Consider the following 12,279-nt stretch of genomic DNA (forward strand, 5'->3'; position numbering starts at 1 on the left):
GTTTAATTAAACATAATTTGTATTATGCTTTAAGTGTCTCAATTTATACCGGCTTTATTGAATACTAAAGTGTTATTTTATTGGAATCATAAATATGTTTTACAAAATTAAGTTTTTATATTATATATGCAATATAATGCAAAAATTCTTCAAAATTTTACCATGAAATCTTGTTGAGTGTTCATTTATTAGCAATATCTATAAGAGATTTAAACATATTTATACAATATAACCTCTCCTGGTTATATTGTAGGCATTTATTCTCCTATAAATGCCTAAATAAAACTATTTACAAAATTAAATGCAATTTTTTTTTAGTTTGGAGTGGATAGTGTAAATTTTTTTTATGTATATTTCCATCAGAACAAAACTATAATTATACCACTTTTATTGTGTAATTGTCTGTTATAAAACACGAATTTAAAGAACTAGTATATAATGCGATTCGTTTAACGCTAGCGAATCAATTTATCTTATTTAAGATTTTATTTTAAAATAACAAGTATTAAAAAAATTTTTTTTTATTTATTACATATTTTATCTTCAATTATCTGTTCGATAATAATTTTTATCAATCCCTTATGCCATATAAGGGTGTCAACTTTTGTGTCAATAATTTAGATATTATTATAATTTTAAACTGTAAGTTAAGTACAGGTATGAATATTTTTATCATTATACATTTTTGGCGGCTTTTCTCCTTCCACCTAGGTATTAAATTGTTATAAATCAATCATAATATATTAAAAACTTAATTAGATAATTTCGTATTTTATTAGGTAGAGAAATACTTATGTTGACATTAAAAAAAAATAAAGTTGACACTCTTCTAAGGCATAAATAATATATAAAATAATATATTAAACCACAAAAATATAAAAAATATATAAATAAAAAAATATATAATAAAAAAAAAAATGCCACAATGAATATTCTCTGTATTTATATTATTTTAAATGAAATTCAACGTTAAAATAATCGACCTGTATAAAACATCTTATTTTGGATATTAATATAATCTAATATTTTACTTCATATTATGAAGCATGAAAATTAGATATTTTATACTTCTTCCCTTATACCTTATAGGGTATCAACTTAATTTTTTTAAATGGCAAAATACATATTTAACTAGTTTATAAAATATAAAATATTTTAATTAAGAAATAGACTGTTTAATAAAAATTTTCGATCTAATAATTTGGATTTTATTAGCATTTTAAAATATAGACTGGAGGTGAAGCGAGTATATTGACATTTTTATCATTAGATTAGTAATGTTTTATCAACTTCTCCCGCCATATCAAAATTGTGAATATCTTCCAAAGCACTCTTTCAAGTGTTGTTGTCTATCAGTACTAATCATATAATTTTCTATTTAATAAGCTAGTTAAATATGTATGATGCTATTAAATAAAAAAAAGTTGACATTCCTACAATACATAAGAGATCAACATTAAAAATACTTTGTTACAGATAAATGGAGATACACATGTAACTAACAAAAGTCAAAAAAATTATTCACATAAAAATTATTATTTTAAGATTGGTCAATTGGCTAGCATTAAAATAATCACCTAGTAGAATGCAAAAAAATATATATATGTTATAATAGTTTTAATGTTTATGCTAAATAAATCATTTACACGTTCAATGAGAAAATTTGTATTGCAAAATATTTTGTTTTGGCCATACAGAAAAGTTAACAACATTTTTTTATAAAAATTTCAATTTTCTACATTAATTAAATAGGCATTTTTATGAGTTTACTCATGAACAATGTCAATTTAAAGATTAGATTAAATTTTTTGATTGATCCAATAAATCATAAGCATAATCTAATCTGTAGATTTTGAATGGACTTTCTAGTAAATTTTTCAAAGACAATTACAACTATTTTATGTATTAAACTTTTTTTCATTGGTTTATATAGAGTAATTCTTTTATCATTGACTTCTACTAAATTCTTCTAAAATAATAGTATTGATTTTTTTTGTTTTTGGTTTTGTTGAGTAATATTTATTTCTTGATTTATAAGTGGTGAAATAATTTTTAGATCCGTCTTTTATCCCTTATAAGTATACCGAATTTATTTTAATTTGGATGCGAAGCTGAGAATGAATTGGTTTTACCATAGTTTTGTTTCTTTTATGCCTGTGAATGAAAGCTCTCAGTTCTCGCTAGACAAATTTGGTTGGTTCATGACTCAAAAGAATACAATTTTAGTCTATATAGATCTAGTAGTGTTGAAAATTAAAAAGTTACTAACTTCTTTTTATAAAGAAGTTTAAATTTTCAACATTTTTTTTCTGAATTTAAAACTGTTATATTTTTTTTTAAAAACACTAATCAAAATCAAGTTTTAATAGAGTATATCGGATTAAATAAGCGTTTTCTTGGTATATATTTTTTGAAAATCCAAAGAAAAACACAACAACAGGAAGGGTATAAAAGAAACGTCTCACGCATGTAAAATTTTTTTCAACTCAATTTTTGATAATGTTCTGGAATGCGTGTCTTACTTAAAACCAACATGAGTTTATAACTATTTAAGTTTACCACAAAATAAAAAAAAAGTTAGTTGACAATTGTTCTTCTATGAAAAATGCGCAATTTCTAAAAAACAAAAAAAATTCATTATATTCAATTTTTGAAAATATTCCAGATTGTCTAAAAATTTTTACGCTATTACAAATAATAATTTTTAAGAGTATTTTATGGTAAAAATAGGAATACTTTCCAAAAATAATTTTTCTATTTGATTTAATGATGTACTATTTCAAAAAAATATTCGCACTGAAGCATTTTTTAATGATCATCATGTATTTACTATCAGATATCGTCTAAATTTTCTGAATTATGCCGCGTCCCCACTGTTCCGAGTTTTTTCAAATAAAAATATACATATTTAAATTGTTTATACAAAAGAAAATGATCCAACTAGAAAAATGGCTGATTGATAAAAACTTTTGAACTAGTATAACAGAATTTGCTTACATTTTTAAATGTATATTGGAGGTGAGGCTTGGTAGTGTTATTTTTATTCAACTAGGTATAAAAGTATTCATAAATTCTACTGTTGAAAAATTGTTATCGACCAGTCATTTTCTTAGTTGAATCATTTTCTATTATATAAGCTAGTTAAATATGTATGATCTCATTTAAAATTATTAAATAGGTACTCTTAAAAAGGTCAATGAAAAGGACATAAAAAGTATAAAACCATTTAAAATTCTAGAAATAAATACTATTTAAATAAGCTAAATTAAAAAATTGTAAAATTATTATTGTTTTAGAAAAAATCTAGTGGTTAACGTCAACATTTAAGCATGCGGTGTTTTTAAACGTAGATTAAGTGTTATACATAATTAAGCCATAGTTTATTGATACATACTTCATTTAAAACTATATTCAATGTTAAATATATTAAACACTGAAGTAGGTATACTAAATGTCACATATATTTGATAGGTAATTTTATGAAATAAAAGTACGGAAACCTATGCCAGTAAAATTATATAGGTATCTCTTTTATAGAGTTAAAATAAAAAATAACTACTAAATCATAATGTTTGTTTTATAAAATTTAAAAACCATTTTAATAAATATTGTGTCAGCTCCCATTTTAGCTATATTAAATCATATATATTCTTAATAAAATCTAACTTTTAGAAAACTTTGTTTATAAATGTTATAAAAGTAATACTGTTATAAAGAAAAAAGATACAACTATTCAAAAGTTTTATTATATTTTAAATTACATAAACCTAAAAAATTATGTGAATCGAAAACATTTAAAATTTTTCATTCAATATTAATTATAATATCTAATTTTCATGCTTCATAATATAAAGTCAAATATTAAATTATATTATTATCCAAAATAATACATTTTATACGGGTCGATTCTTTTAACGTTAGCCATTCAATTTCATTTTAAATAATAACAATACAGAGAATTTTCATTCTGGTTTTAGCTGTGAAGCTTAGAAGGTATTGGTTGTATTGTGATGTGTTTTTTTTTTTTATGTCAGTTACCACCTTTTCTCAACTCTCACCGAACCGATACCTTTCAACGATACATCAAAAGATCACAAATCGTGTTTAGTTGAAGACATTACCCTCAAAAATTGAAAAAAATTCCCTCGTTCCCCGTAAATGGGAAAAATCTTCAAAAAAATAACAAATTTAAAAACTGCCATAACTTTTTCAAAAATGAACAAATCAATATAATTTTTTTTTATAGATGCTTGATGTCTTTACCTATCATTTGATATATTTTTTTTATAAATTTAACCCTTTACCTGTCCACACTGGGGATTTAAAATGAAAACTTTTTCACAAAAAATTAAATTTCTCAACTTAACTTTTGAAAGTGTTCCGGAAAGTCTGACATTTATATATATATATATATATTATATTAAAGCTAATGTAATGTACTTTATTATGGAAAAAAAAATTTTGGACTTCACAATGAAAATGGCTATCAAATGCTATTTTTGTGTGAAAATTTTCGATTTTATTTTTTATATTTTTAACATTATAATGCTATAACTTATTGAAAAGTTTTTTTCATTCGACATACTTTATTTTAATCAAGATATTAATAAGGAAATAGCAGATCATGTAGCTTTTGAAATAATCCACTAACTTTTTAAAATTAAACACTATCTAAAGATTTGCATCGAAGCGTTTTTTTTTTATAGTGATTTTAATCACTGTCAGATATCATTATACTTGATCCAACTATGCCACGTCACCACTGTGCCGCGATCCCCTATGCTGGATTTTTTTTATATTGGTTATATTGGTTAATATTTACTAGTTTCATATATTATTTTATATATTTCTTATGCCTTAAGAGAGTGTCAACTTTATTTTTTTTTTTAAGTCTACATAAATATTTCACTACCTAAAAATAAAATAGAAAATGATCTAATTAAGAATTATGTAGACTATGATTGATTTATAACAATTTAATAACTAGGTGGGATGAGAAGTGCCGCCAAAAAATGTATAGTGATAAAAATATTCATACCCGTACTTCACTTTCAGTTTATATTTTAAAGTGATAATTAAATCCAAAGTATCAGCACAAAAGTTGACACCCTTACATGATATAAAGGTTGGACCTAAAAAGTAATTTATTTAGGTTGATAAATCAAGATGTATATGAAACTAAAAATGGCAAAAGGAAATTTGTCCATATAGTTATTAATTTGAGGGTAATTAAGTGACTAACATTAAAAAATAATCACCGTATACTTTTTAATTGTATTGGTAATAAATTATAACTTGTTATTAGTTGTGAAGTAACAATACTCACTTCTTGTATCAAGATATGTATCGGCAACGAGTTTAACGAAGGGGTTGTCAACGTAGCCGTGTAAGTATTCAGTGTTCCACGTTTTCTTGGCTATTATATGTATACCAGCTTGAACAAAAACGTCAGCAATGGTAGCTGCTATTTTTCCAAAATGCGTGCCTTCAGCACTCGAGTACAAAAATGTGACCTGTCAAATAAATGATACAAAATACACTAAATTACCACAATGGTTGTTAATAAACGACAACTGGTAACAAAGAACACGTACAATGTATTTCGAACTTTTAAATTAAAATTTAATAGTTACTGTTTAATTGCAAATGTATTTATTTTTTATGAGTTTAAAAGTAATTAAAGACGTTTACGTAGGTGTATTATATCGATGGTAAATAATCGTTTTTTCACTAAAATTAGCCCCTCTCTCTTTATTTTGCTAGCTATTTCTTAAATAAAACAATAGCTACATGATGTTTAGAAAAAAGGAATCATGTATTTAGCCTATAAATCTCTTAGAAACACATTCAGTTCAATTTTCTACTTAAAATAAAAACATTTTCCATTTGCCAACATAGAAAAAATTCATGTTACTAAACAAATTTTAGTCGAGACACTTTAAACTCATCCAACGTTTAACATATGTACATGTATCTTTGTTGGGAAATTTATTACCCTATGAACATATGGTATGGGGTTTGAGAAGGAACATATTTAGGACAAGAAAAACTCGAAATTCTTTTCGTAATTGCTGAAGTGTGGTTTTAGAGTGGTAAGCTTAAGGCATTTTAAAGTTGGCTGGGTGTCGTACAAAGGCGGTTTATTGTGTGCCAAATAACTGTTGACGTTGATTTATTTGTTCACCCACCTGAGTCCAGTTGAATGCCTTAAGTACAGCAGCGACAGACTTTGATATTTGGGTATCTGGAGGCCTTGTACGGGCAAACGTAGGGTATAATGTCTTGTCTGAAGTATCCGAGGCCATGCAATACTGAAAAATTTTATTTAAAATTATTAAACGGTTATAATATTTAAAAAAAATTGAATATATTATTTTTCCAATATAAAGTTTTTATTTCCCAGAGTAATAATAATTAATAAACAATATTTACATAACATGACACTTGAAAACATAACAATAGAATATAGTAATTCACAAAAAATGTTTTATAATATCAGTTATTAATTATAAGTTATCTTTTAAGTATCTATTTATCAAGGAACAGAGCAATTCCAATAAATAACATTTTTGGATAATATACTACTTTCATTACGAAAATTTACAGAATAAACTACCAAAGTTAACTTGAAAGTTTTTCAAAAAAATATATATTTTTATGCCTACTTTAATTAAAAATACAATAATTGTATTTTTAATTAAAGTAGGCATAAAAATATATATTTTTTTGAAAAACTTAATTGAAATTACATTAATTATTAATGTATCTAATATTCAAATATCATTTATAAAAAATTAACTAAAAAAGCAATTTATAAGTGAAAAATACGTTAACACGAGAGTAATTATTTTATCGTTGATAAATAATTATAATTTATCGAATAATATATATATATATTATTAGGACATTTTTTTATTTCTTTTAATTTCATGTTTTTTTTTAATTTATCAATTATGAAGTACTTTTCATGTTCATCCCTTATGCATTATAAAGGATAAATTTCCCGATGGCTTAATTTATTTATATATATATATCTTTAATGAATTTACCCTCTTATTTATAGAAATCTCTTCAGTTGTTTGTACTTTCTACTAAAATGACTAACAAGGTGTTGGCGGTGTCTTCTAATTAAAAATTAGCGCGCTTACCATACTGATCCCGTCTACTCCTTTCCCGTCCATCACCCTGTTGTCAAACGGCAGTAACCGCCTTATCAATAGCCATGTAGACTGATAGCCGTCCGGTCGGCGACCTTGTGTATTATAGTTGATAGAAAGAATTGTACAAATTATTTTTTAAAAGTATTTTTTTTATATTTTTTTGTGATAATTAGTAAATGTTATTCATTTTTTGTTACATAAATGGCACATTGTTCATTAAATAATTTGATAAATGTATAATTCTTAAACATTGCCGGAATATCATAGTTATACCTGCAAGTAGTACTATACGTTAAGATTAATTTCTATAGCTATCCATACACTTTGACATATAAAAAATTCACTACTATTTTTTTAATTTTGCTATAACTTTTTGAAAATATACTGATTGTAATGCAGTTTTTTTCCGGTATGATTTTTGCGAAATTTAATTGATTTCTCATCGAGCGTTTTTCATGATAGTGATGTAAACCATTTGCAGATATCATTTACACTTCTCCCAACTATGCCGCATTTCTATTATACTGGATTTTTAATATTTTTTGGTTTAATAAAAAATGAATACATTTGTTGGAATTTTTGTAAATATATGGTATTTTAACATTATTATTCTATGTATTGAAAACATATCACTTAACTCTTTTAGAAAAACGAAGAAAAGTTATAAAAGCGCTTTCAGCAAATTTGAGTCATGCCTGTTAGTTTTCATAAATTTAATCGCCTAATTTTACATGGGACAATTTGTTATTAAATAAATAGCTTTAAAATATTATGTTATATTGATTATGTTTTATAAATCGTTTACTTCAATGAAACGAAGAATACCAACTTTTGCATTTTTATTATTGTTAATTATGGTGTATATAACGTTTTGAAATTCATGTAATAACAAAAAATAAACGGATCTCAAAATAATGAACCTAAAGATCAAAAGTAATCTATCAATTATTTTTATTGACCCAAGAGTTTCTTGTGTTAATAAAATGTATAAATTCATAAAACTCTTTTCAAATATTCTGCGTATTTTATTCAAATATTTGCTTATATAAAATAATAATTGTGAAAAGGCTAATTGTATAAATACAGATGTACATAAATCTAACTACTTTTTGTTAGTTTATTAAATTTACTATATTAATCATGTTTATTGCTTACATGTTTATGTTTACATTCCATATTTTTTAATAGAAATATTTTCAATTAAATTATCATAATTAAGTTAAAAATGAATATTTATGATAACTATCAATGATATACTATAAGTCGTATTTACATTTATTAGCACTAAGATGTTATTCTTTTCATTGTCAATGTTTGTACGTTGAATATGAAAAAAACATTAACGTAAACGTTAATTTAAAAAATTGTCATATATTTCATTATGTAAACAAGTCTCAATATTAATGAAATACGTAGTCCAATTATAACTAACAGTTTCCGACAAAAATCAATATTGAGAAGTCATTGAATTCTTTTAGACGTGTTTAAAATGAATGCAATTACTTTAAAAAACACTTTTTAGAAGTTAACATCCTTTGATATTAAAACAAAATTAATTTTTTTATAATAAATTTATATAAAAATTGAAATTTCATATAAAATGATCATATAACTTTTATTTGACACAAATTAAACCATTTTTCCAATAAATTGATGATTAATTACAATGTAAAATACTAATAATTACTAGTTCTTTTTTTCAAATTAAATTGTGTTAATATTGATACGAATAGAATGAAATTTAAAAATCAAGAAATTATATTCGGTTTTGTATATTTTCATAATACTTCTCGAAGTTCTTTAACTTGAGTATTCAATTTAAAACATTATCTAATAATAGTCTTATTGAAAAAAAGCAACTGCTCGTAAGATTTTCATAACCATAAATGCCTATCACAAAATCGTATCATGTCTACTGTCTGTGTGTTTTTCATAAATGGATACAATTACAATCCTACCGATTTCTAAATTGCTAGTTTTAATGAATATTTATTAGTTATACGACAGTTCCCTGGGGCAGTACATATTATCTTAACCTCGTTAACTAAAAAACAGTTTAATCCTTTATATGACAGTTGAATACGTTAACTCACCACATTAGATCATACTAATATAAAACTTGGTACTTATGTACCAAATAATTAAAATGTGTTGTTTCGTAATTTTTAAAATACCGTTAATATTTTATAAACTACTTAACATTTTTAATGGTTAAAAATGAAGGGTAATGATCTTTTACCCATTAAAAAATGTGACATTTTTTTCGCAAAAAAGGAAGAAAATATTTTTATTTTCCAGTACATTAAATTTGACCGCATAATACCAAAAGCAATTTCAAAAACAAATTTTTTTAATCGTATGCTAAAAAATTCGAGTACTAACGGTTATTGAAGTGAACAATTAAAATTGATGTTTGTAATTAAACCGCATCATATTCCAAAAATCATTTATATCGTTGATATATACTGTCAGACATAATTACCAAGAATCTTGAAAATATATTCTTTTTTCAAACACTAATATTATAAAAAATATTTGAACAACGCACAACTACTATTATATTTACTCTTTTTTGTGTATGACTATTTTTATTTTATATTTAGATTACTTTTTGTCTACAGAATTTTATCTTTCAATTAGAAAGCTTTTAATTGCTATTTCTTTTCATTTCTTTTAGTGTTTATTAATTAAAATCATACTAATTGTTTTCTATACATTTTTTTATCAATAAATAATAAAAACGTATTACGTTTAACAATTTATTTTTTGATAAAAATAATCTTAAACGTACTAGTCTAAATTCAAATTAAAAGTTTTAGGAATTATTATTTTAGTATGAAATCAAGTTTTATTAACTTGAATAATACTAATATTTCAACAAAATTTGTATGAAAATTGAATGGTTGAAAATTTTTCTAGGTTTTTAGTAGCATATATTACAAATGAACTAGTAATTAGCTAAGTATTTAATATTAAAAACATAATAACTTATTTTTATAAAGCAATGTGTAATAACTACATGTAAAACGTAAAAAATCTATAATTTTTAAAATCGAAGTATTTTGAAATAGTTAATTTAACAGCTATTTTTTGCTACTTAAATTAGATAAATTTAAATAACTATGTTTCAAAATATTTTGTATATCTACAACAATAAAATTGGTTTTTGCTTCTCAAATTAAAGTTTACTTAATGAAATTTAACCATTAAAAACCGAAATAGATTAATATTTTTTTCTAATGAAAACTTTAAATAATTATAAAGTTTCCAATTCGGTACTATACTAATCAATTTTTATAAAAACAAAATGTTAAATGAATAGAATTAAAAAGTTATAAATAAACCAGCGAAAAAAATAGTATTAACTCATAGCATTTTTATATAAATAAATTATAGTTGACTAGTACAAATAATTTAAACGTATCTTGAGTAGTATCGGCGAAATAAAATGGATTATTCTGCAGTAGCATCGACGAAATTACTATAAGATAACAGCCAAAACTAAGTAAAAAAACCTAACAATCGCGTCTAATAGAAAGGCAACAGCAATTTAAGATAAAGAGATAATGAAATTTCCATTGGGAATTTATGGATAGTGTTTTAATCTAATTTAAAATTAAATTTGAAAATGTAATCACAAATTTTCTTGGACAGCGTCTTTCATACCTTCATTATATACAATAACATGTGTAGATCTCTATAACCCATTAAATCTTTAAACAAAAACGATAAAATATATGTAAGAATATTGTAATATTTACAAAGTGTTTACTGAGCATTCCATTTATTTCTTGTAATTATTTTTAAACTAAAAGTATAAATCATCATTGCGCATATTCATGAATTACAATTTGTATTTGTATACTTCAGTATAAGTTTTGCTGACATAATTTCTATGCACAACTAATGTAATTAATTTAAACTACTTCAAACAACTTTAAATCAAAAATATTTATAGTAATTATACTCTCTCGAGATTTCTAGAAAAAAGTTTTTACTTTATTACGAATGTTAAGCACTACAATCAATTGGCTTACAACTTAAAAAACAGCAATCATATAATTGTTGATTTAATGACGTATGTTACTGAAGAATTGTACTCTGTCAGTACCATTTGTTTAGATTTATTTATTATTTAAGTTCATAAATTAAAATACACGTGGCATTTAAATATTCTACCATAAAACACGACATTGATTAACTTGGTTCAATACATCTAAACATAATTTCAGATGAATTTTAATTAAAAAGTAAATTTAACGTTTATTTAAGTCATAATGTATGCTTCATAAAAGAAATTTGTCACCATGTACGATTCGTGAGAACCATTCAATCATTAATAATTACAAGTCAACGTATAACTAAGCTACTAAAACGACTTACTCAATTAGTTTCTTCGATAAACAGTAGTATTAATCGAATAGACTTCTATACTTTTCCCGTTAAACTGATGGCCAAATGCCAAACGCGTTAAGTGATAGGACACGTTGGCGGCATCTCCTGACGTAAAAAACCTACGACACACGGCATAGAGATCGGTTTGCTATAAACAATGTAAATGTATTCAATAATATGTACAAAAATCACCGACCCAAAACAATAACTATATTGATTTTCAAATAAGTTAATAAAATATTTGGTGTGAGAGAGAACCATGTTTAGAGTTGTCATTTGTAAATCGCATTATTAACTCGAACTAGAAATTTACTACGAATGTGATCTGATTAATTTTTTTTAAAGAATATCTACCGCAATAGGTTTGATCAACAAGATGTAAAAAAAGAAATGCTCAAATTAAAATTATATTAGTGCCAATGTGGATGCTATTAGTGCTAAAAATAAATTATCACAGCTACTTGCTGCAGACTCCGCACACACACACACGCTGTTCTGTGATAATTATTCATATTTCCATTATATAATTATTTATTTTCTCGTGTACACATAGTGCGTCATTTTGAAACGCGTCGTTTGTGACTGTACTGTTACGATAAGAATACTGAAATTAATATTTTGTCTCATTAAATAGGTCGAAAACCATTAATTAAGATTTTCAAGAGATTTTTAGCATTACTTAAATAATGTGATATTACTCTTGAGAAATTTGAAAGATAAAGTT

General features: G+C 24.1%; 1 protein-coding gene across 2 annotated transcripts in view; it reads right to left on the reverse strand.

Annotated features, from left to right (window-relative positions):
- The window catches only part of LOC126895092 (receptor-type guanylate cyclase Gyc76C), a 41,708-nt gene that overhangs the window by 18,662 nt on the left and 10,767 nt on the right, over positions 1–12,279 (reverse strand). The window contains exons 1-3 of one of the 2 annotated variants that reach the window (XM_050666576.1): positions 11,544–11,691; positions 6,189–6,311; positions 5,327–5,513 (exon numbers count right to left, since the gene is read on the reverse strand). In XM_050666576.1, coding sequence (XP_050522533.1) covers positions 5,327–5,513; positions 6,189–6,305 — 304 coding nt within the window. In that variant the 5' untranslated portion in view covers positions 6,306–6,311; positions 11,544–11,691. Of the gene's footprint in view, positions 1–5,326; positions 5,514–6,188; positions 6,312–11,543; positions 11,692–12,279 lie in introns of those variants that run through there. The other variant, XM_050666575.1, reaches the window with a different exon arrangement.

Source organism: Daktulosphaira vitifoliae, unplaced genomic scaffold, assembly GCF_025091365.1.
Source record: "Daktulosphaira vitifoliae isolate Bord-2020 unplaced genomic scaffold, ASM2509136v1 Scaffold_1, whole genome shotgun sequence".
Lineage (NCBI taxonomy): Eukaryota > Metazoa > Arthropoda > Insecta > Hemiptera > Phylloxeridae > Daktulosphaira > Daktulosphaira vitifoliae.